Source organism: Phoca vitulina, unplaced genomic scaffold (genome assembly GCF_004348235.1).
Source record: "Phoca vitulina isolate PV1807 unplaced genomic scaffold, GSC_HSeal_1.0 scaffold40, whole genome shotgun sequence".
Taxonomy (NCBI): Eukaryota; Metazoa; Chordata; class Mammalia; order Carnivora; family Phocidae; genus Phoca; species Phoca vitulina.
This window is the reverse complement of record NW_022589743.1, coordinates 1,158,441-1,182,761: the sequence shown is the minus strand read 5'-3', so window position 1 is coordinate 1,182,761 and position 24,321 is coordinate 1,158,441. Positions and strand designations below refer to the sequence as shown.

Genomic DNA, 24,321 nt, shown 5'->3' with positions numbered 1-24,321 from the left:
AAGGAGAGGGAGGAGGGGGAAACGGGTTCCCCTATGTGGAAGACCTGGTGGGTGGCCACCTCGACCCTAGTGTCCAGTCCTCTAGTCTGGGTCTTTCCTGAAGACAAGCTCGGAGCACTCTTAGGAAGGACCACAGAAGTACTAGATCCTGCTAGGGATGGCTGAACGAGGCAGGGAGGGAAAAGAACTTTCAAGAGTAATTGGATTTCTCCAAAGGGACCAGTCCCCCAGCCCCAAAGGCCTCCCCTCAGGAAGTTCCCCCTTGTTCCCCACAGTGCCAGGCCTCTGTGGCCTAACGATGATGATGATGCCCCTGGGCTTCTTTCCCATTTCCCCCACCATTAGTAAGACCCTCAAGCAGTCCCCGCTTCCGGCCCTCGGGGTGGGGCCCAAGGGCTGGGGGGCGGAGACTGAGGCGAAGGGGCGGGGCTGCACTCTACGCACATCCCAGTTCGCACTCGGGGGCGGGCTCAGCGGCGGAAGTGGCGCCGCCGGGAGATCCTGTTCCGCTCGGAGGCGCGCCGGGGCAGCAGAGCCAGGCTGCGGCTGGGGCAGGAAGAGCCTGGGCGATGGCTGACATGGAGCAGGTGGGTCCGGGAGAGGTCACAGGGGCCGGGTGGTACGAGGGCTGTGTCTTGTCAGCGGATTCCGCCTCCCTGCCTGGTGTCCGTTGTTGGTTCGGTCCGACCCTGCCCGCACCCCCCGCGCCCCAGGTTCCGCCCCCTTTCTCCGCTCGGCCTCGCTCTGCCCCACGCGGGGTTCGGGGGGCTCCGGCGCTGACCTTCCGCGGCCCGCCCACCCGAGAGCGCCCGGGGAGGGCGTCCCAGCTCGCCGTCCAGAGCCTCACTCTGAGGGGAGAGGCGAGGCACGAAATCTGGGTAGTGGGGGGCAGAAGTTGGATATGGGCAGGGGTCAGGGTCTCTGAAAGAGGAGGAAAGCATCTACACGTTCCGGTAGGTCTGCGTCTCACTGTCATCCGGTCTCCCCCAACTTCCTTTGAAAACGGCAGTGAATGACTTCCCTAATCGACATCAAAAGGGCTCTTTAAAGAATCTTTCTTGAGTTCTTAGAGGTGCATAACACCAGTGACACTCGTTCCTAATTGATGTAATTGGCACGCCCCTCCCCCTTGGCGTCCTCGGCGTCTGCATCACCTTATTTTCTTCCTCCTGTTCTGACAGTGGAAGTACCGTTTCCCATTCTCGTGTCCTGCCCAGCCCCCGCTCTATACACTGAATTTTGATGGTCTCATCCACTCTCATGGCTTCAGCTTTACACCACCCAGATACCCGAAAGGCGCCCACATCGACCTCTTTCTTCAGCGCAGCCCCTCCCTGGAGCCCCAGACTTGGGCGTCCAGCTACCAGTGGACAGCTCCACTTCAGCTGCAGCTCTTGGACTGGTCTTTCCCCCTCTGCAAACGCATTCTTCTTCCTCTGCCGTCGCATCCCAGCGCTAGACCGGGAAATTATCTTACGCTTCCTCTTCTCCCTCAATTCCCACATCTGTGGGGTGACCCGATCCAGCTAACTTCCTGAACATACTGCACACCTGGTCCTGGGCCTCCATCTCTTCTGGTACCACCTTGGTGTGTTTCTCACCAGGATAACTGCAGTGGCTTCCCAGCAACTTCTAATCATGGCTGCCTGCAACCCAGTCTCCAAACTAACTCTTATGATCTCTCTCTCTCTCTCTCTCTTTTTTTTTTAAACTCCCGACTGAGCCAGCGAGGTGCCCCTCTTGTGATCCTTTTAAAACACAAGTCTCATTGTGTTACTTCCTTGCTTAAAACCCTTTGTTGGCTTCCTATTGCTTGAGGAAAAAGGCTGAATCCCTAGTACAATTTACAGCACTGTCTGGGTTCTGACCTCTTTCCTGCCAGTCTCCTAAGTGCACCCTAAAGTCCAATAACATGGCATCACAGGATGCACTTGCCCATGCCTTGCAATTTTGTGTCTCCAAGCCTTTGCACACCAGCCCCTCTGCCTGGGAAGCCCCTTCTCCTCTTATCTGCCAGGCTGCCTTCTACTTGTCCTTCTCAGTGCTCAGCTCAGGGAATACGACTTCTGGGTTGACTTCCTCCCATCCCCCCTGTCCAAGACTTAATACTGCCCCCTGCGTCCCTGCAACACCCTGTCCATACTAGAATAGTGGTTGATAATACAGACTCCTGAATCAGACTTTATGGGTTCTGATACTGTTTTATGACCTTGATGAAGAAAGTGCCTCAGTTTTCTCATTTGTAAAATGGAGGTAGCAATGTGTCTACCTCATAGAGTTACTGTAAGGATTAAATGAAATAATGTATGTGTAGGGTTTATTTATTTATTTTTTAAAGATTTTTATTTATTTATTTGACAGAGAGAGACAGAGAGAGAGAGGGAACACGAGCAGGGGGAGTGGGAGAGGGAGAAGCAGGCTCCCCACCGAGCAGGGAGCCTGATGCGGGGCTCGATCCCAGGACCCTGGGACCATGACCTGAGCCGAAGGCAGACGCTTAACGACTGAGCCACCAGGCGCCCCTATGTGTAGGGTTTAAATCAGTGAGCACATGAATGCTCAGTAAATAAATGTTAGCTGTTATTGCTTATATAAGAATGTTATGGAGCAGTGGTTGTAATTTTTAATTTCATGAATTGCTTGAGGACTGTTGATGTGGCTGACTTCTCATTCTGTCCCAGAGCCCCAAAGCCTGGCTTTTTGTCCATAAATAAAATGCTGGGGTGGAGGGCACGGGGATCAGGATCTGGATTTATTGAGTGAGGATTCAAGAATGAAAAAGACTCAGACCTGATGTTAGTCTGCTCAGGAAATGACTCTGGAAATGAATGAATGTTACATGACAAGCATGAGTTCTATAGAAATGTGCACAGAGCTCTGGAAACCCATGGGAAAGAAGGGCCAAGAATGGCTTCCCAGAGGAGCTGACAATTAGTGAGGGACCTTAGGGCAAGAGGATGAACTTACCAGAGAGAGGTAGAGACCAGGGTGGACTCAGAATGGGCAGCTGGGTCCTCTGAACAGAGCTCTTGCAGGGGGAGGGCAGAGGCAGAGGCAGCCTCCTCTGCTGAGGTTGGGGATTCCCTTCCTCGCTTGGCCATGAGGAAGTGTCCCCTTGGTTTAGGAGCCTGTGGGGACCATGCCCGGGGCCGGGGGGTGTCTGAAGGCCTGGTGCCTGGTGTTTGGGGGCAGGGCCCCTGGGGTGGTCAGCCTGCAAGCTTGTGGGCTGGGCCTGTGCTTTAGACCAGAATCTGGGCCCTTGCTCATGCTATTTTGCCTGCCTGGAATGCTCGTCTTCCTTGCCTATGGTTGATACATGTGGATTCTTCAAGGCCTGGGTCGGATAGCTCCTCCTCTTCGTGGCTTTCCCAACCTCACCCACTGCAGCCTGGGTCAGATGCTCCCTTCTCTGAGAGCCCACGGTCCATTGTTTGTTCCTCCCTGAAAGTGCTGATTACAGTGAGGCACCATGTTTTATCTATGTGTTAGCCTCCCTCCCCAGACCCGGAGCCCCCGAATAGCCCCAGGGACTAGCACAGGCTCAGCATTAAACGGAGCTCACACACACCTAGTCTGGGGAGGAGGGGTGGGTGAGACCAAAAAGCCTGGACATTTGTCAGCTCTTACTTGTTCCCTTGAGTGGTAGAGATTGTTGGCTCCATTTTACAGATGAAGAAGCTGGGACTCAAGGGAAGTAAGGTCAGTGTCTCTCAGCAGGAACTTCAAGAACTGTCTCTTGACTCCAGGTCCACAGCTGTCTCTGAGAAACTGCCTCGGTACCCCAGCCCCGCCCCCCCCCGCCCCCCCCCCATGGGCGGCTGCCACATCTGTAAGACGGGCCAAGCAGAGCATTCCATCTGACCAGTTGTGTATCCTTGTGAACTTTTTCTGCCTGGGGCTGAGCCTGGCTTCTGTCTGGTCACAGCTGGTGCTGACACGGGTCTGTGCTGAACTCCCTTCTGCCTGTGGAGCCTTCCCTCGAGTGGGCTGACAGGACTGAGCTCTCTCCCGGAAGATGACTGGCCCTTTCCAGGCTGACCTTGAGAACTTGACCTCCTTAGCTCCCAAGTTTTATCCAGTAGCACTGAGGGTGGGTGGGGCCTGACTCACCAGTCCCTGAGTAGGCCGGGGGTCTTGTCATCACAGAGCCGGGGCGTCCCAGACATTTAACAGGGCCTGGCATGTGGAGGGGGCAGGCGTGCTGAGTAAACCTTAGTCTGGTGGGGTTTTTCAGGAAGCTGTACTGTCAGAATGTCCGGGTGGGAGGGGGCGGTGCACAGTGATGAATGTACTTTTGGTTTTGGCTTGACTCTTCCCCTTTCCACTTCTCCAGAAGGAAAAGAGAAACGGAGCCCGGTTTGTGTCCTCCTCTCCTTAAAGTCCTCCTTCTCTAGGGAACTTCCCAAACTCTCTGTCCGTGGGACAGGGTAGGGGCCAATAAGCCGGCTGTGCCAGGGCTGCTGGCACGGGCCTCTGAGCCCGGAAGTACAGTACAGACTGCCATGTGCCATCCTGGGTCAGCTCTCGGAGGCCAGCGCCCATCTTTGCATCCGGCAGTACATAGGGGACCCTGTTTGGGCAGAGTGCCGTGCTGCACATGCCTGGTCCGGGCCCTGCCTCTAACACCGTTTCCGTAGCCCCTAATAGTAGTAATAGCTGCTGTTAATTAAGCACAGACACTTTGTGTGTGTGATTCCTAATCCTTTCAGTAGCTCTGTGAAGTGGTCACTGTACTATCCCCATTTTATAGATAAGGAGCCTGAGGTTCAGAGAGAATCAGTGATTTAGTCAAGGGCTCACAGCCTAGTAACGAATGGCCTTCGGCTTTTGACTCCAGGTCTGATGCCCAGTCCCCAAACTCATGCCCTTTCCCCCATTCCAGGGTGGACGTTACAGACCCACAGACCAGTTAACTTCCTGGACATGTACCATGGCCAAGCACTGTGACCCAGGCCTAAAGGGCTCAAGGAAAGATGACTTGGAGCCTCAAGTCTAGGGTAGTGCTGAGCCAGAGTCCTGAGAGCTGGGACTGGGGGAGCCTGGAGGGTGAGGCAGAGCTTTGCCCAGGACGTGGCATTTGAACTGGTCTCTGAGGAATTGGAGTTCTCTCCCAGGAGGAGGAGGTCATTCCAGAATGCGAAAGTGGAGGGAAGTGGAGGCTCAGAAGGGAGACTGCCAGCCTTGGTGTGTCCTGGGAGCAGCCAGGTCAGGAGAGTGTCGGGAAGGGGAGGAGGATCAGCCCCATACCAGGAGAGGAGTGCTGGGGTCTCTCCCAGGGAGCATGTCCTTCTTTCTTCTTGACCTTCGCTATCCAAGGAACTTAGCTTACGTCCAGTCTTCTCCCTGCGAGTTGGTGCCTAGGAAAATAGAGGGGAGCAGCCACCATGCCCGAGGTTGCCCAGGAAACCAGTTCCCCTGGACTGCTGGTGGGGAGGGTGCCTGGACTGTACCTGAGGCAGGACACGAGCAGAGGGAGGAGTCTAGCTCCAGGTGAGACAGTCTGCCCCGGGGAGGGGCTGCTCCTCCAGGGCTGGGCGGGGCTGTGTACGCAGGTGCGCTCAGGCTGCTGTAGGGAAGGGTGTAAATAGTTGTTCGACGTCTTTCCTGAGTATCTTCTGAGAGCCTGGTACCGCTCTGGGTGCTGGGCACACAGCATGGAGCAAAGCAGGGGGAGTTCCTGCTCTTGTGAAGTTTGCATTCCGGAAGGAGAAGACAGGCAGTAAACGCAGACCCGTAAACATATAATATGTCTGGGGTGGTAAGCTCTGTAAAGAAGAATAACGCAGGGAAGGGGATGAAGGGTGGGGGCTAAATAGGGAGTTCAGGGAAGGCTTCTCCAAAGGGACATTTACAGAGACCAGAATGGAGGGAGTGTTGCAGAGACCTGGGGAAGACCTTCAGACAGACAGGACAGCAGGTACAAGGGTCCTGGGGTGGGAGTGTGGAGCATGCTTGATATGTCCATGGAACAGAGAAGGACCAGTGTAGCTGGAGCAGAGGGTTCCAGGGGAAGAGGCTGGGGAAGAGCGGGCTTGTAGGCCAGGATGGAAACTTTGGCCTTCACTCAGGGTGAGCTGGAAGCCATTGGAGGTTTGCAGCACTGGGGAGGTGTGGTCTGACTTTTACCAGGATCCCTCTGGCTGCTGTGTTGAGAACAGACTTGGGATGCAGACAGGGAGGTGGTCAGGAAGCTGTAGCAGGTGAGAGATGGCGGTTTGGACGGGGTTTCGGTAGTCGTGGTGGGCAGTATGCACATACACTGGCTGGATTTTGAAGGAAGAGCCAATAAGATTTGCTGATGGTTTGTATGTGGAGGGGAGGGTGCTGGGCTCTCCACAGGCTCTCGCTGGGTGGTCATAGGGGCTCCCTGGCCAGCAGAGGCCCTGGGGTCAGCTCTGCCCCATCCTGCCTGGGGAACTGTGGGCAGGCCTCTCCAGCCTTCTGTCTCCTCTACCCCATCATCATCTGCACAGCTCCTGGTGGGGGTGTGAGGAGTAAAGGAGGGGTGTCTTCAGCCTGCCGACGCAGGTCACTGCTAGGCCACATTTGTTTCTTCTGTGCTGGCTCCTCAGGACGGCCTGCGGTCCTGTGGGGGTTTTGTTTTTGTTGTTAAAGATTTTATTCATTTGACAGAGAGAGTACAAACGGGGGAGGGGGGTGTGACAGGCAGACTGTGAGGGAGAAGCAGACTCTTCTTCGCTGAGCAGGGAGCCCGATGCAGGACTCGATCCCAGGACCCTGGGATCATGACCTGAGCTGAAGGCAGACGCTTAACTGACTGAGCCATTCAGGAGCCCCCCATTTTAAGCATTTTTAAGGGCATGGTTCCAAGGCATTAAGTATATTAATGGTGCCTTTATTTAATGCTTCTGAGGAAACTGAGTCTCAGAATGGTTATGTTTGCTCCAGATTGCACAGCTCATAAGGGCAGACTGAGATTTGAACCCTGACCTCAGAGTCCAGCTCTCTTTCCACAGTGTCAGCTGCCTGCTGTTACCTACCCTGAGTCTGGGACCCTACCTGAAAGTTCCTCTTGCTCTCTGGCCAATAGTGGCATTTCCTGGGGTAAGAGAAGGCCTGGCAGGCCCTGGGCTCCCATGCCTGCCTCTCCCCTTTGCCCCAGGAGCTGAAAGAACTGGAGTAATCCAGGGTGGATTGCCCCCTCCTCCTCACCCCTCTTTCTCTTGCAATCTGGGATGATAAAACTTGCAATTTCCTCACCCCCTTCCCCAAGCCTGAGCAGCTCAGCTTCTCCTAAAACACACATCGAGTGAGTGTCAAGTCTGCAGCCGACCCCAGGTGGACTCCTTCACCCCACATGTGCTGTTCTCCCAACGCCTGGGCAGGGGCTTGGGTGGGGCAGGGGGTGCTGCTCCCAGGGGCCCGGGTGGCAGCCCTGCTGTCTCCAGCCCACAACACTCATTCCTGCCTCCCCCTCAGCAGGATGGGGGGCACGTGGGGTGGAGGCCAGCTGCCACCTTCTGCCCCCAGGGCCAGGGGACCAGAGACCAAGCGCTTTGGGGACCGCTCAGAGCAGTTCCAGGCCGAGATGATTTCTACCTCCTAGACTGGCAGGTGGTCTGATGGAGCTTAGAGACCTTTTGAAGTCATCTGAGTGGGCAGTTTTCAAACTGGGCCCAAGGAAGTGCCCCTGGGGTGACCCTGGGGTTGGAGGAATGGCTGCCCAGTGGGGCTCTCTGTGGCCACCTTCTGTGGCAGGACCCATAGCAGTCCCGTTTTTATCTTTCTTCTATTCAAGATTCTAAGTAAGGTTTTCTTCTCTTCCCTTCTCTTCTCTTCTCTCTTCTCTTTTGACGTTTCTCTTGCTTGAAAAAGGGGGTTTGAAAAGCACTGACTTTTTCCCCCAGATAAATAAACAGGGGCTTGGTGAGGACTTGCCCAGTTATTCGGGGTTAGTGGCTGCCGCATGCCTGGGGCTCAGGTCTTCATTCCTGACCGGGGCTCCTTCTACTCTATAAGCTCTTCTTTGGATTCTGAGCAGCTTTCATGGTGGAGGGTGATCTGGAACCCCCCTCTCTCTGCCTCTTGGCCAGCTGCCCCCAGCCCTGCTTCCGAGGCCCCATGCCTGGCTCCCACACACCCGTGTCTGCAGCTCTCCCGGGCTCCCCCAGCACCTTTGCTCTCAGCCCCCGTCTGCGTCTCTCGCTTCACCAAGGACGTCTGCATGTGCGAGTGTCGGTGCTCCCGCAGCATCTCACATCAGGCTGCTGCCACCCGAGTCCCGTCCCCAGGGAGGGAGGGAGGGAGCCAGGGGCAATGCCAGACAGACTTGGGAGCAGCCCGGGAGGAGGGAAGCCACAGCACCCTGCAGTGAGGTCGAGAAGAGGGAGAGAAGCGGATAGGGAGGATGACACACACACACACACACACACACACACACACACACACACGTGCGCGCGGGAGGAAGGCAGGGTGAGACTGAGCTGAGGGCAGTGGAGACACTCACAGATGGGAGAGACCTGGAGAGGAAGACCAATAAAGATGGACACAGGAGCGGGACACAGAGACACAAAGATAGAAAGGTGGTTTGTGAGAGACAGGAAGGAGGAAGAGAAATGGAGACAGGCCTGGCAGCAGACAAGAGGGCTATTAGCGACAAGGAAATGTCACCCTCCCTGGAGCTGGGGCCCTGTCACAGTGAGAGATGTGCTGCGCGTTCGGTCTGGCACCGGGTCCAGCTGATGGATGTGGGGGGGTTCCTGTGGCCGGCGGCCTGTCACATCCCCTCTCTGACTGCCTCCTTCCAGAGCTGGGCCCGGCTTTCCTTCAGTGCCCTCCAGATGAGCTGGGCATGGCAACCCCAAGAGTGTGCTATTGGGAGGTGGCCTTGTGCAGATGCCTCTGCTGAGAACAGTCCGCTCCTGTCCATTGGGGCTTGCACTGAGGCAGAGGGATGGACACACTGGCTTGCTCAGAATCCCCTGCCAGTCACAAATGGGGAGCTTGTTTGGGACCTGATAGATTGAGGGGCCCCAGAAGGTAGTAGACATAACAAAGGTATGAGGGGATAGCAGATCGGGGTGGGGGGGATACTGGTTAGGTCTTGCCTTCCCGGGATTGGAGACCAACATCCAGGGTTCCCCTCCCACCGGCCCGCAAACCTGCCTCCTGGTGCTGGCATGAGAGAAGATTCAGGGAGACTCTGATGGAGCCCCAGAAGCGCGGGCACCACCACGCTATCCCTTCTGGCTCTGGACTGAGCCTTTTCTTCCCCCGCCCGGGGGACGGGGCCTCTGCAGGCTCTTTGCCAGCACATTGGTGGAGCAGAGACCTGGGGTCTGGGGGCTGTGCGGCAGGGAGGGAGTCCTTCGGGGGCCCCTGCCTCTAGCGTTCATAAGAGTTTTGGCCCCATGGTCGCAGAGGCAAGGGGTGGTTCACCCCGTTCCCCCTTCTGTCTTGGCTGCCTCACAGAAGGCCCCATCCTGCCCTGAGTGGGCATGAAGCACAGCCATGGGCACGGGGTTCTGGGGGCAGTGGAGCTCGGGGCTAGCCTCAGGCAGCAGCTGGCTCTTCTCTGTCAGGGTTTGCCCCATGTCTCGGCTGCATAGCATGGAGCTAAGGACCCGGAGACCCTCTGGAGCACCTGTTTACTCACCAGGCAATTCTCAGCACCTCCTGGCTGCCGGGCCCGGTGCTAGGTGCTGGAGACAGCAGTGATCGGGCCCGGGAAAGCCCTGCACCGGGAGAATTGGCAGAACAAGGAATAAGACCCTGGCAGATTGTCACAGGCTCCGGGTCCCCATCATAGAGCTAGAGCAAGGCTGCTGTGCCTGGGGGGGGCAGGGGGGTGCTCTGAGGAGAACGAGGGGGGACTTCTGAGCTGCTTGTTGGAAGGACTGGGGAGGGGAGAGCTAGGTGCAAGGCCCCGAGGCGGTGTCCGGCTGCCACACAGAGGGACCTAAAAGAAGGCCGGGGTGGTGGTGGTGGTGAGCCGCGCCTGCCTTGTCGGAGGAGCCTCGGGGCCTGGAGCTCGGGAAGAGCTGGGGGACCGCCCCACAGGGCCTGGACTGGAGGCTCTGGAACTGAGGGGTGTGATCAGTGTTTGGAAAACCTTTCTCTGTGCGAGACGCAGCCTGGAGACTCACCCCCTCGGCTGTTGTATGTAACACCAGGGGAGCGGATGGTAGTTGGGCCCAACATTGTGGGGGGAGCTAGGGAGAAGGGACCAGGATGTCCTCCCTCCTCACCCGCTGTCCCAGCGCAGAGCACTCAGAGACGCTCCTCTAGGAAGTCCCTCCCAGTTGCCATGGATCAGGGGGTGGGAGGGTAGGGCTGGCTGCTGGGAGGGAATGTGGCTTTGTGCTTGGCAAACAAAGAACAGAGCTTGGGGCCCTCTTCTCCTGGGGGGGTGGGCAGGCCGAGAGGCTGTTGACAGGATCAGTGGCTGCACCACGGGGTTGGGCTTGGCAGGGGCAGGCTGCGCCCTCAAGCAGTGGGGAGGAGCCCGCAGCCCTCCAAGGGTGAACCGTGGGGTCGCTGGGCTTTGCGGGGCGGCCGGGGGGGGGGGGGGGGGGGGGGGGGGGGGGGGGGGGGGGGGGGGGGGGTTGTGCGGTGAGGAGGAATGAGAGAGAAGGATGCTCAAACCTCTCCAGCCCAGGAGTGGGGCTGCTGGAGAGAATTTGAGCTTAGAGGGCCCTGGGCTGCCCTGGGGTTGGGATGTGAGAGGGGGGCAGACGTATTTGGGAGCAAATGGTGTCCCTGGCGGGTTGGGGGAAGGAGGTTAACGGGACCTCCAGGCCCTCAACATGCGTGACCTGACCCAGCCACCCTGCCTCCCTGCAGCCTTGCAGCTGAGGCCCCGCCTTCCCCGCCGTGTGGTGGGGGCCCACCAGGATGAACAAACTGTCTGCGGAGCTGGCCCGCGACTTGGAGCGCAGCCTGCCAGCCGTGGCCTCCCTCAGCTCATCGCTGTCCCACAGCCAGGGCCTCTCCTCGCACTTCCTCCCGCCCCCTCCGGAGAAGCGCCGTGCCATCTCTGATGTCCGCCGCACCTTCTGTCTCTTTGTCACCTTCGACCTGCTCTTCATCTCCCTGCTGTGGATCATTGAGCTGAACGTGAGTGGGCCCAAGGCTGGGGCCGGGGCGGGGGCGGGGGGGGTCACCTGGGCCTTACTCCAGCTGCCACACGGCAGGGTGGTCTCTGTGGCCGGGTGAATTTCCCAGTAAAATGAAGAATGGGAAGATAGGAACAGCCGTTCTCATCTTCCGAAGAAAAGGGAGCTCAGAGGGCTGGAGTCATTTGTCTAAGGTCCTTCAGCAAGTAGGTGAAGAAGGGCAGAGTTTGAACCCAGACCCTCAGGCTGCTGCGTTCCCACTCCTGACCGCTGCGCCAGACTGCCCTCTAGTGGGCACTCCTGAGGAAGCAGGAGAGAGCCCAGGGGACGGTGGTTGTGCTATTGAATCTTTGTCTTCTTTCTGGCCGGTGTTGCTCTCTGACTCCATTCATTCATTCATTCATTCACTCACTCTGTTAGCAGTTTTGGAACCCCTGCTGTAGCCCAGGCATTGTGCTAAACGCAGAGGTTATCTGCGGGGCAAACCAGTAAAAACTCCCAGTTCCTGGTGGTGCCTAGTTCTCCCTCCCCATTTGGACACAACTCCAGTGCCCCCCAGTTTGGCCTCTGTGGGCTTGGTGAGATGCCGCTTCGCAGCCTGGAGGGGGAGCCACCTGTCCATGCTGCGTCCGCACCCTGCCCCCCGCTGGGCAGCGCTTGGCCAGCTGGTGGTGGCACCTGATCTCCAGGCACTGACAGGCCGGAGCAGGACCCCACCACAGAGGCAGGAGCCGAGAGAACAGAGCACCCCAGGCTCCGTCGGTCCCAGCTGCTCCTCTGTACTCACTGGGGGATGTCAGCAAGGGACTCGGCTTGCCTGAGCCTTCCCTTGTTTTCCTTCTGCACATTGGGTCAGAGTTCAGGATAGCAGGTGCCCTTCCTCCCGGCCTCAAGCTCGGGTGACAGGAAAACGATGACTTTGTTGAAAGAAGTGAGGAGTTGGGGGGAGGGGCTGGTTTAAGGGTGAAGAGGACAAGTGTGATTCTGGGCGTGTTCAGCTGGAGGGCTCTGGGGGTGACTGTCCTTTGTGCACAGAGATGAACTGGCACCTTCAACAAGATTGAGCCATGGGGGACCTCAGGGACCATCTTATCAGTGAGAAAGCTGCGGCCCCACAAGGTCCAGGGCTGTTTGAAGAGCTTCTGATGTCTTAGGCATTCTTCCTTTTTAACAACATTTTTTTTTTAAGATTTATTTATTATTTTGCGAGAGAGAGAGAGAGACACACACACACACACAGAGACAGAGACTGAGACCCGGGGAGTGGGGGGAGGAGCAGAGAGAATCTCAAGCAGACTCGGCGCTAAGTGCAGAGCCCAATGAGGGGCTCCATCCCACCACCCTGAGAGCACCACCCCGAGATCACGACCCGAGTCGAAACCAAGAGTCAGATATTCCGCCAGCTGCAGCCCCAGGCACCCCGTGAGGCATTCTTCCTTTTGAAGGTCCCATCCAGCATCAAAGTAAGCACTAAAAGTCACACAGCCCTCATTCAATACATATTATCTTGCCAGCAGACAGCTGAAAAAATTTTGATAATTTTACTTTTGAAATGATCTGGATGTACGGCTATAAAAGCTCAGGAGTCCTCATGCATCCTTGGGAATTCTTGCAAATGGAGAAAAGTCTGATCTCCAGATTGTTTTCAGATGTAATGAAAAGTTCAGGAAGCTGGCCTTAGCCATTAGTGGAGTTAGCCATCATGTTTCACTTGGTAGATACTCAATTAAAATGTGATTAATTTTTGGTTTTGTGGTTTTATTTTCATATTTTGGAGCATATATGTTTTTAGTTCTTGAACAGGCTGAGTGTTTCCCAGTGGATACAAGGGCCCCAGCAGGGTTACAAGAGCCACGCAGGGTCTTGCGGCCAGAGACTGGCAGGGGCCAGGACTTGGCTCCCGAGTCAGGACGCTTTCGCCATCAGCACCTGCACGTGCCCAGGCAGGGGGAGACCTCTGAGGGGCCGCGGCTGTTAGGGATCAGAGGGACCGTGGAGCCCAAGGGGGGCAAGAGGAGGCAAGAGGAGTAAGAGGAGGACCAAGCTGGGGTGTGGGGGGGTGTCAATGTGGGGGGGTGGCGCGTGAGACTCCATGGGACTCAGGGGGGTCCTGAGGTCAAAGCACACGGTGGGGATGTGCAGGGGCGTTCACATGTCAATGAGGGGGCTGCCCAGACTGCTGGCTTCTGCTCTAAGCACCGGAATCACCTGGGAGCTTTATAAAAATCCCAGATGCTCAGCTCACACTGAGATTCGGACTCAGTGGTCTAAACATCTGTATCTTAATCAGCACCACCCCACACCTCAGTTTGGATCACCTGCCAGAGATTAGAAGCTCCCATCTAGGTGTCGTGAAGGGTCTTCACTTTTCAGCCTCCTGGGCTCCATTCCTCAGAGTCCTCTTGTGTCCTCCCTTCTCCAGGGGACTGGCAGAAGCCGAGGCCTGCCACCCCATTCCTCCTGAGAAGTCAGGCTGCAGTCTGGCTCTCAGTATCTGTCCAGATCCTCTCCCTCCCCAGCCAAGGTATCAGGAGTCCCACTGAAAATGTATGGGTAGCTGGGGCAGGGACGGGGGTGAGGGCGAGTCTGCTCACTCTGTCTCTGTTGCTAGCCGTTCCCTCTAGCAGCGTGATGGATTTTGCCCATTAAGCACAAACCTAATCAACTGATTTACCACCTGGGGCTCCGTCTGACACCGCTGCCCACCCCTGGTCCCTATCACCCCAGATGGATGGTTGGCTGGGAAGATGGAGCACCGTCATGGAGAGAGGGAGATGAGATTATGTGAAAGGCCGGCTCCCAGCACCCAGTTGGCAACCCTACCTGCCTGCATGGGGCCTGTTGCCTCCCCTGCACAGCCCCAGGCCCTCCAGGCCTCTCCCTCCCTGGGCAGTGTGCCAACAGGTGTCAGTGCTGGAGCCAGGCCCTGCCCGTCGGGGTTGCCTGGGTGCTTGGAGGAACGACACTAGTGCTGGGGTCTCAGGCCTTGGCTGGGCTCCCTTGTGCTTTGGGGCCTTCCTTGGGCAGTGGCTTATCATCTCCAGGTTCCACACTCCCCCTGCCTCCTCCCTATTCCCAGAGGTGAGGGCACCCCTGGGGACTTGGTTCTGCCTACAGAGCCGCTCGTATCTCCCTCTTCCAGACCAACACAGGCATCCAGAAGAACCTGGAGCAGGAGATCATCCACTACAACTTTAAAACTTCCTTCTTTGACATCTTTGTGAGTGGCCTTAGGGACGGGGTCCCGGGGGCAGAGATGGTGCAGGGACATGACCCTGGCTGGATTCTCTTCTTTCTCAAGACACATTCTAGTCTAGTCGGGGAGACTTGACTCCCATCCTCAGGGAGCCCTCAGTATTCGGAAAGTTCCTAATCAAGGCCCTCCCTTCAGAGAGCCTCAAGTGTGAGGGGGAAGAATAGACCCCTGTCCAAGAAGGTCATGTCTAAATCATCCACTAAGAAACACTGACTCAGCCATTCCCTCCCGAGGCATCACACCCATGTAGAGGGAACCTGGGGAGCAGGACCGGAGGGGGAGGTCAGCCTTCAGCTGGAGCAGGGGGCATTGGCTTGCCTGTGATGGCTTGTGTGTCCCCTGCCCGCCCGCCCCCCCCGCCCCCCCGCCAGGTCTTGGCCTTCTTCCGCTTCTCGGGACTGCTTCTGGGCTACGCCGTGCTGCGGCTCCGGCACTGGTGGATGATTGCGGTAAGAAGCCCTTCTGGCGGCTCGAGGGCCCTGGTGGGGTTGGTGCGAGGGACGGTGTAGAGGAGGACTCACTCCCCAGCCCGTTTTCCCTCTCTCCCTCCTTCCCTCCCCTGGGCAGGTCACCACGCTGGTGTCCAGTGCGTTCCTCATCGTCAAGGTCATCCTCTCTGAGGTCAGTGGCTCAGGGTCAGGCTGGCCTGGTGGGCCTCTTGCCAGAGGGATGGGCTTCTCCTAAGAAGGGACCCTTTCTCTGACTTGGGGCATCTGTCCCTGTTGTCAGGTTGGGGTGAGGGGGAATCCTGTCCTTGATAATTCCAAGGAATCATCTTCACTGGCTTCCGCCACCTGTCCCTCTGCAACCCCAAGAACAAAAAGTTCTTCTGCCAGCCTAACCTCAGTTTATCCTGCTGCAGAATTCATTCATCAATCTCAGATGCATGTGCCACAGAGGGTCCCCAAGCAGCTGGTCCCAGGAGTGGGGAGTGTGCCAGAGCTAGTAGCCCCTAGAGGGGACTCTGCGTTTGGGGTGACCCCCTGCTGTGGAGCTCAGCCCCCTTCCTCCACAGCTGCTCAGCAAAGGGGCATTTGGCTACCTGCTCCCTATCGTCTCCTTTGTCCTTGCCTGGTTGGAGACCTGGTTCCTTGACTTCAAAGTCCTACCGCAGGAGGCCGAGGAGGAGCGATGTGAGTCCTGGGGAAGGGGTGCAGGGAGGGTCATCGCGGCCCCAAGAGAGGAGAGTTTCGGGCATGAGAGCCAGTTCTGAGCTATCTTGCCAACTCTGAACAGCCTCCCAGAACCTAAGGGTGAGCTTGGAGTGGGGGGACCCCAGGCTGCTAAGGCATGACTGCCCTTGTTCTGAGACAATGGCTGCCTGTGTCTGCTCCCCCAGGGTATCTTGCTGCCCAGGCTGCTGTCGCCCGTGGACCCCTACTCTTCTCTGGCGCTCTGTCCGAGGGCCAATTCTATTCACCCCCAGAATCCTTTGCAGGTGAGGGCTGGTGGGTGGGAAACTGCTTCAGCGAGGGTCTTTATGAGAAGTGGGTTGGCTGGGTCTATTCTGTTCCTTCTTTCAGCTCCTTGGGGAAAGTGAGCACCCCTCTCCCTTTCTATCCCCCCGCAGTCTTGTACCCCGCTACCTCCCCACAGTCTGTCCCCACACCTTCCTGTTGTCATCTGTACTTGTTTTCCGCAGGGTCTGACAATGAATCTGATGAAGACGTTGGGAAGAAAAGCTTCTCTGCCCAGGTATTTGGCTGCCTGCCCCCACCTGACCTTTGGAGTGGGCACCCTGGAGAAGGTGCCAGTGCTGGGCTTAGCCAGGGTGGGCAGGGGCCTCCCCGAAGAGGATGGACCTCAGGTGGCCCGAATGCCAGTCAGCGTGCACCTGAGTGTCTGTCCCACCGTCAGTCAGGCCCACTGGGCCGCCTCATACTGGGGCCTAAGGGGGGCAGCCACGACCACAGCACCTGGGGCCCCCACAGGGCCTGAGAGACCAATCCAGACTCCATGTGTATGGAGTATCTGGAGAAAGAACTGGTCACGAACAAGGGGGCGGGCAGGCCCCAGGCTGATCCTGTCCTGCCTCTCCTCCTGGGCCAGGAACGGGAGTACATCCACCAGGGGAAGGAGGCCATGGCGGTGGTGGACCAGATCTTGGCCCAGGAGGAGAACTGGAAGTTTGAGAAGAACAATGTAAGAAAGCTCTCTCCCACCTGACCCACCATGTGTGTTGAGAGTTTTTGCTTTCTCTTCTGAGGCCCGAGAAGCCCAAGGATGGCCCAGGTTGGAACCATATTCCTGTGCCAGGAGAGGGGGCTGGGCCCCGGGGTCGCCGCTTGGCAGGAGGTGGGGCCGGATCAGATGTTTCCAGGGTGCCTTCCCCCTGCGGCACTGCCCCGCGCCCACCCCTGGCTTCCTGTGCTCTGCTCGCTCAGCTCCGGCTTCGAAGGGGAAGCCAGGCTTCGGCCCTGTGTCCAGTGTATTGTTTCATGAGCAAAACAACATTATCTGAAGAGATGGCAGTGAGCTTGGAGAATGGGGGACACGTCACCATCCCTCTGTGTGGCCAGTCCCTCGGGCGGCCCTGGCCGGCCTGGAGACACAGGTCTTCATGGTCGCGGCTGCAGCTGTGCTTCTGTCCTTTAACTTGACATCAAAAGCCTTTCCTCATTGCTGGACGTTTGTCAGAACCACTGTTTTTTAATGGCTGCCTGAATATCGCTGAACTGGAGTTTTCCACCCTGAGCTATTACGAAGCTGCCCTATCTGGGCGCCCATTCCTTCCCCACCAGCCCACCCTGCGTGCCCTCCCCCTGCCCTCCGCCCACCTCCCTATCACCCTTCTGTCTCTGCCACAGGAATATGGGGACACCGTGTACACCATCGAGGTTCCCTTTCACGGCAAGACATTCATCCTGAAGGTGAGTGAGGGAAGCAGGTGTCCTGGAGGGTCCTGGAGCCTCCTGCTCTGTCTGAGGTTTCAGCAAGGGGCTGAGGGGCCTTCTGGCAGGTTTCTCCGCACCAAGAGGGGAGGGCTGCTGTGCGCAAGCATGTCTGGCCCCATCCAGCCCCTCTGTCCGCCCTGCCGCAGACCTTCCTGCCCTGCCCCGCCGAGCTGGTGTACCAGGAGGTGATCCTGCAGCCGGAGAGGATGGTGCTGTGGAACAAGACTGTGACCGCCTGCCAGGTGAGCCGGTCCGGGGGGCCCAGCCTGGCCACTGCTCAGGGCAGGGGCACAGCAACATGGCGGGTCAGGTGCACTCATCCCCCAGCACGACCACGTCGTAGAACTGCTCCGTGCCTCAGCTTCCCCGTCTGTACAATGGGGCTGATAGTAATGGCGCCTTCTGGAGAGGGTCTGGAGGATGGAGAGGGAGCACGTAGACAGAGCCCAGCCCAGGGCCTGGGAGTGGCTCTTAGTAAAGGGACCTGGACAGAGAGGAGGCTGGTCTGGGGGTTCCCTGAGGCGCTGGGACCCTTTCCCTGGGGTGTTCCTGGGCTGGGCTGTACCTCACATCTCTGCTGGCCTTTAGATCCTGCAGCGAGTAGAGGACAACACCCTCATCTCCTACGATGTCTCTTCGGGGGCCGCGGGCGGGGTGGTCTCCCCCAGGTGAGCACCACCAAGCCCCTCCTCTCAGGCAGGCCTCCTGCCCTTGGATCGTGGGCTTGGCTCCCTGCTCCCAGTCTAACCCTCCCGCCCCCAGGGACTTCGTGAACGTGCGGCGCATCGAGCGGCGCAGAGACAGATACCTGTCCTCGGGCATCGCCGCCACGCACTGCGCCAAGCCCCCCACACACAAATACGTCAGGTGAGCCTTGCTTTGCCTGGAGTCATCCTGGCTGGCCCGTCCCCTGGTGGCTGTGAGGGCAGGGTAGGGCACAGCACGGACCGCAGGGCGCTTTTCCTGCCGAGGCCGCCTTCCTGTCCCCTGTCCTGCTGGGCTCTGCCCCTCCGAGCCCCTAGTCCTGCTAATCTGCTCTACGTCCTGGAGACTGGGGGACTGAGGGCTGGAGCCCAATGCCCAGGCTGGAGGGTGGCTCCAGGGATAGCCTGAGGACAGGGACGAGTCCATGGAGGGGGGCTGGGAGCCACGAAGTGGCGCTGGTCCAGGCGACCTGAGCAGAAGGCTCTGTGTCCTTACCTCCCTGCCTGAGTAGAGTTGGTCCCGCTGCCTTGCCTTTTCCCGGACTGCTCGGAGGTCCCCACGAAGGAAGGGGCACCTGTCCCGGGGCATCCTCCAGTTCTCCTGGTGCCTCACCCTAGACCCCAGTGCTGCAGGCGGCCTCCTCCCCGATTCCCCGCTCTCCCCATCCTTCCTGGGGTTCCAGAGAGCACTGGGTGTTGAGTATGAGATTTGACACACCAGACCCCTGGGTGACGGGCTGGCCTCTTTCTGGGCGCCAACTTCCTTATCTGTGGCGTGGGCTGAGCGCGCTCAGTGGGGCTGTGGGGGAACTGACTGGGGATGGGATGTGCCCTGCCCGCCTCCTGGGAAGGCGCCCCCTCCTGGAGCCCCCCCAGCACCACACTGCTCCCCGAGTCGGGCCTGGGTGAGAAAAGCGTGCACACCCCACCCCTCCCAGCCAGAGCTGACCGAGAATCCCTGCACAGAGAGGATGACGGCTGCCACCGGGGATGGGGTGGGGTGGGGTGGGGGGTTGCTGAGAAGGCTGTAGAAGGGGGAGCTGAGCCTCACAGGGTACGTGGAGGGCTGTATCCTGGGGCCTCTGGGACACCTGCTCTGGGCCCTGCTCAGGCTGAGTGGCAGTTGCTAGACCAGTAGCTCCCTTCCCTCTTTTACCCCCGTCCAGGATGGGCCAAGAATGGGGTGTGGGGTCAGGTCGGAGGCCTTGCCTGGCTCCAAGGTGCCCCCCAATGGTGCTTTTCTCGTAGGGGAGAGAATGGTCCTGGGGGCTTCATCGTGCTCAAGTCAGCCCATAACCCCCGAGTCTGCACCTTCATCTGGATCCTGAATACAGATCTCAAGGTGGGGCTGCGGGGCTGCAAGGCAGGCTCGGGATAGTAGAGACGCTGCTGGGGCGCTTGGGTGGGGCCTCCTGTCATGCTCAGGACCTCACCTACCCCGCCTCCTCTCTTACGCTCAAATTGGGGGACGGGTCAAGATGGTGTCCTGAGTTGCTGGAGGGCCTGTGTGTCCCTTTACCTCTGAGTGTCGAGGCCCTGTGGAGCGGTGGCTGACTGCCAAGCCGGCCCCTCCTAGGTCTGTTTGTGTGGCTGGTGCCAAGAGCCGGCACAGCGTGTTCTTTCTGCCAGGGGTGAGGGGGAGAGGGTGGCTTAGGCTGCGTTCCAGAGCGGCACCTGCACCTGCTGCTCTGACCCAGGGTACCCGCCACGCCCCACCCCCGCTGGTGCCTGTTCGGAGGGGGGAGCCCCTGCTGAGGGCAGGCCATCCTGAAACTTCCTCCCACCTTCCCGCAGGGCCGCCTGCCCCGGTACCTCATCCATCAGAGCCTCGCGGCCACCATGTTCGAGTTTGCCTTTCACCTGCGGCAGCGCATTGGAGAGCTGGGGGCCCGGGCGTGACCGTGCCCTGTTGCCACCCTGCAGGCCAGGGTCCTGTCACCACAGCCTTCAGAGCCAGAGAGGGGGCCAGTGGGGCTTCCCGCCACCCACAGAGGACCTGGCCTCAAGCAGTGGGGAGGAAGAAGTTTCCTCCTGTGGCAGCCCCTTGGCCTCAAGCTGCCACCGTCCAGCATGCTTCGCTGTGCCCGGGAGCCGTGAGCAGGTGGGGAGGTTGGGCACCTGGACTCCGGGGCTCTGCCACCCAGGCGAGTGGGGTCTGCGCTGCCGATGTTTACACAGTGCCTGGCCCTGCCTCCTGGAGACGAGATGCACGGCGCCCTGCCTAGCCGGGGGCAGGGTCTGGAATGGGAGCGGCAGCCTCGGGGTGAGAGCGCCAGGGCCCTGAGCGGGCCAGGGGTCAGGGCGGCCTGGTCACTGGTCACCAGTGTTAAGGTGCAAGAGCCCCTTCGTCTGCCTGCTCTCTCATCATGGTTTTTTAGAATTATTTAAAGGGTCTGGGACCTTTTTCCACATGCACTTGTTGGGGAGCGGGTGGCAAGTGGGGGTGGTGGGTGCTTGCAGTGAACCCCTGCTGCCCCCAGTTTCTCTCCCTCCCCCAGGGTTCCTTGGGGACCTTTGTAATTTGAGCCAGTTATTAAAAACGAACTCAAAAAAAAAAGAAAGAAAGAAAAAGCAGCCCCCCCCTGCCTGGCCTCTGGAGGGAAGAGGAGGGCAGTACTATGGAGGTGGGGACAGAGCCAGACACGTCCCACACTCTCTCACACCCTTGCAGAGCCGGCGGGAGGTCAGAGCAAGTGGGGACCCTGTTCCGGGAGCCTCCTACTTTCCTGACTGGTCCAGCTGGACATGATTGGTCAGAGAAAAATGCCCCACCCCCAGCCAGGCCTCTGTGAGGGAAGCTCAGTGGAAGGTCTCCTGCCCAGGAACTGGGGGGAGGTAGGAGAGGCCCAGTAGCATCCGAGGCAGGCCTTGACTGTCCTTGGGGGTCCCACAGCCGGCCTGGGGGTGGGGCCTGGGCTTCTGGGTCACTGAGGCCCCTCTGGGATCTCTGTCTCTCTGGCTCCACTCCAGCTGTCTCCTCTGCCCCAGCACACTCACCAGGGGCAGCACAGGGTCAGATCGCGGGCAAGGGCCGGAGCATTGCAGGGGCCACCGCCATCCCTGCCCTCCTCCCTCCCTCCCTGCCTGCAGGCTTCCGAGGGGGCAGCTTGCATCGAGCCAAGCGCGGGGCGGGGGGTCCTATCTTGGTCCTGGCTTAGGTGTGTGACCCTGGGCAGATCTACCTCTCTGGGCCTCCATTTCCTACTTTGTCGAAATGAGACTCATTATGTCGTAGGGCTGTCCTAAGATTAAAACGAGAATCAGGGCTAGTGCTTCAGTAATCAAGAGGATGCAGTTCTGCCCTAGGTGGGCACCCACGGGCCTTGCCACCCACTGGGTGCTCTGCTGTTCCTGCAAGGTCCTCATCTCAGCTCCCGTACGGCCTCTTCCGCACCCTTTGCTGTGTCCACTCAGTGATGCCCCCCCTCCCCCCCCCATGCCCAGCGCCCTGTGTGCCAGCTTCCTGCTTCATGAGTTGCTCCCCTTGGGTGCTGGGCTTTCCCAGCAGCTGTCCTGCTCCCCTGCTCCCCTTCAGTGAGAGCCAGCCCCTCCCAGGTGGCACAGTGGAGCTGCTCAGGCTGTTGTGACCAGAAAAGGGGGTGAGAGAGGGGCAGAGGTTGCCCCGTGGCTGATGTGGGGGTCAGCCAGATCTGACTCGGCCATTCATCAAAGCCCCTAGATTCGCATCGCACCTGCCTTGGGGTGTTGCTGGGGAGGGGGGGAGGGGAGCCGCCTCCCACACCTGCTCTTTCCACCCTGACTGGCCTGACTTGGGAAACCACGTCTCTGACCACTGGCCACTGGAAAGGAGAACGTCTGGCAAAGGCTTATGCCCAGGGTCCCAGGTGTGGAGCTAACCAAGTCATTTCCGGCTGGTGCGGTGGTGGCCGTCATGGACCGGGTCTCGGTGCAGATCCCAGGCAGAGGAGAGCCGTGGGAGCAGGACCCGATGGCCTGGTGCAGAGCCCCGAGTGGGCCTCGACCCGGGCCGCTGCCTGTTCTGCTTACAGACAGGCCGCTGTCCTCCCTGGGCGGGAGGGGAGGGGTGGGGCAGAGAGCAAATGCCAAGGTGGCACGAGGCTGGGCATGTGCCTGGTCTCAGTGTCTAAGGACTGTCACACACCTGGAGGTGTCACTCTGAGGACCTCTGCTCCCACTGGAGCATCTTAATCTCTTTAGAAGCTGACCGCTGACCCCAGGCGGCGGCTGGAGACCAGGGACCCCCACCCCCGCCCTGGGCCCAGAGTCCCCCATTGGTGAGCCTTGGCTCTGCTTATAGCATCTGACGCCAGAGGGGCTGAAAATAGCCCCTGGAGGAGGTGGAGGAGGGGGCTATTTAAAGGGCATGGGAGGAGCAGAGCTGAGCGAGTGAGCACTGATCATGGCCACAGCAGAGCTGAGCTGCCAGGTGTCCGAGGAAGACCGAGAGCGGCGAGAAGCCTTTTGGGCCGAATGGAAGGATCTAACACTGTCCACGCGGCCTGAGGAGGGGTGAGTGCCAGGGAGCTGGGAGTCCCTCTCCCCTAGAACACCTCTCCTGAGCCTCACGAGGCCAGAGCACAAAGCCCTGCAGAAGTTTCTGGGGGTAGGGACAAGGAGGGGGCCCAGGGGGGGAGAGTGGAGTCACCCCTTCTGCATCCCAGGTCCTGGCAAGCCCCAGGGAGCCCCCTGCCCAGCTCATGACCAGAGGGTAGCAGATTTCAGGAGCTCAGTGTCCCCCTGCCCTCTCCTCCCCAGTTGCTCTCTGCACGAGGAGGATGCCCAGCGGCACGAGACCTACCACCGGCAGGGCCAGTGCCAGGCGCTGGTGCAGCGCTCCCCCTGGTTGGTGATGCGTATGGGCATCCTTGGCCGTGGGCTCCAGGAGTACCTGCTGCCCTACCAGCGGGTGCTACCACTGCCCATCTTCACCCCCGCCAAGATGGGTGCCACCAAGGAGGAGCGCGAGGACACCCCCATCCAGCTGCAGGAGCTGCTGGCCCTGGAGACAGCCCTGGGTGGCCAGTGTATGGAGCGCCAGGACATGGCCGAGATCACCAAGCAGCTGCCCCCCGTGGTGCCTGTCAGCAAGCCCGGTGCCTTGCGTCGCTCCCTGTCCCGCTCCATGTCCCAGGAAGCACAGCGAGGCTGAGAGGGGCGGTGACTCGGGCTCTGCTGTGCCTGCCGTGGGCTGGGCCCTTCCTGGCTAGGACCATGGAGGGGAGCTGCTGGCCGTGGATGCTTTGTAGTTTGCCCAGAGTTGGGGGCTAGGGGAGGAGGGAGCCAGAGGCCAGGATGCCTGGGTCCCCTGAGTTCCCAAAGGGAGGGGAGCAAAGACAGTGGGCACTAAGGATAGAGAGCTGGGGGCCAGCACAGCCAAGCACCCCCAGCCCCAGGAGAAGGGACAGAAGATGCTGGTGAGGACAGAGGTCCCTGAGGGGAGTGACCCTGGTCCAGGCTCCAGTTTCAGAGAAAGATGAGGAAAAGGGGATCTGGAATGCTCTAGGAAGGAGGCTTGAAGGAGACCAGAGTGAGGGGGACGTGAAGAGGGCAGAGGCAGAGTGGAGCCCCCAGCATCCTCTGTTAGCGCTGCAATAAATGCTCAATCGTGTTCCAGACTTTTCTTGTTCCAGTCTCTTTCCTTGTGGGGGCCGGCCCATTGGTGTCCGTCCCCCCGAGTGCTCACTTCTGGGAATAGGCCTTGCACCTGAGCTAAATATGGCAGAGCCAGTGGGTACACTCCATGCTTGGTCGTGGGGGCGGGGGAGACAGGGACAGAGCTGTAAACAGGGTATCTGTCCAGTCCGCCTTCCATGCCCTGGCTCTGCTATACAGTGCCTGGCCTCTGTGTCCAGTCCCCTGGCACTGGGCAGTGCCCAGCAGGCCAGCTGGCATTCAGGGTTTAAATGATCTCATGGAGCAGAGGGAGGGGGCTGGCACCAGGACTGTCCTTGGCTGTACCTAAGGGTGTGAATGGGGTCACTGATCCCAAGGCTGACCTACCTCTCAGTTCTGAATCCAGACAGAATCAATCCTTGGCTGGGGTCAGGCACTCTGCCCTCCCTGACCAGGGGGCGCAGGGTGGGTTGTGGGGGTGGAGGGTCAGGTTCTTGTCTGTGACCCTGCAGCTTCGTGACTCCTGTCCCAACCTGGTTGCCTGGCCCAACCAGGAGACACGTTCCCCTTGGGACGAGGTGGGGGCACAGAGGAGGCTGGAGGCCCATCTGGACAGGGGCTGGTAGCCTACCTAGGGCAGAGGGACAATGGACTGGCCCAGAGGGGTCCAACTCCTGGAAGACCACCGGAGATGGCCGCATGGAATCCACTTCCCATCTGGGGGGATAGGAGGGAAGACCCTGGCATCTTGACCTGGAGTGCCAAGCAGGACCTGCAGGCCTGGCCTGGCCCGCTCC

At 59.2% G+C, this 24,321-nt stretch overlaps 2 protein-coding genes across 3 annotated transcripts; both read left to right on the top strand.

Moving 5' to 3' along the window:
• The first annotated feature begins 474 nt into the window (after positions 1–474).
• On the top strand, positions 475–20,486 carry STARD3 (StAR related lipid transfer domain containing 3). 2 transcript variants are annotated; one of them, XM_032428834.1, is made up of 15 exons: positions 475–587; positions 10,804–11,076; positions 14,218–14,295; positions 14,703–14,780; positions 14,899–14,952; positions 15,347–15,464; positions 15,671–15,769; positions 15,974–16,026; positions 16,381–16,473; positions 17,139–17,201; positions 17,372–17,467; positions 17,814–17,893; positions 17,988–18,092; positions 19,178–19,271; positions 19,724–20,486. In XM_032428834.1, the coding sequence occupies exons 2-15, from the start codon at positions 10,855–10,857 to the stop codon at positions 19,826–19,828; spliced, it is 1,338 nt and encodes a 445-aa protein (XP_032284725.1). In that variant the 5' UTR covers positions 475–587; positions 10,804–10,854; the 3' UTR covers positions 19,829–20,486. The 2 variants fall into 2 exon arrangements, with proteins under 2 accessions (XP_032284725.1, XP_032284726.1); XM_032428835.1 differs by lacking the exon at positions 475–587 and adding an exon at positions 10,386–10,481.
• Positions 20,487–20,578: 92 nt separating this feature from the next.
• Positions 20,579–23,544, top strand: TCAP (titin-cap). The gene is made up of 2 exons (XM_032428837.1): positions 20,579–22,420; positions 22,667–23,544. The coding sequence occupies exons 1-2, from the start codon at positions 22,311–22,313 to the stop codon at positions 23,058–23,060; spliced, it is 504 nt and encodes a 167-aa protein (XP_032284728.1). The 5' UTR covers positions 20,579–22,310; the 3' UTR covers positions 23,061–23,544.
• The last annotated feature ends 777 nt before the right edge of the window (positions 23,545–24,321 follow it).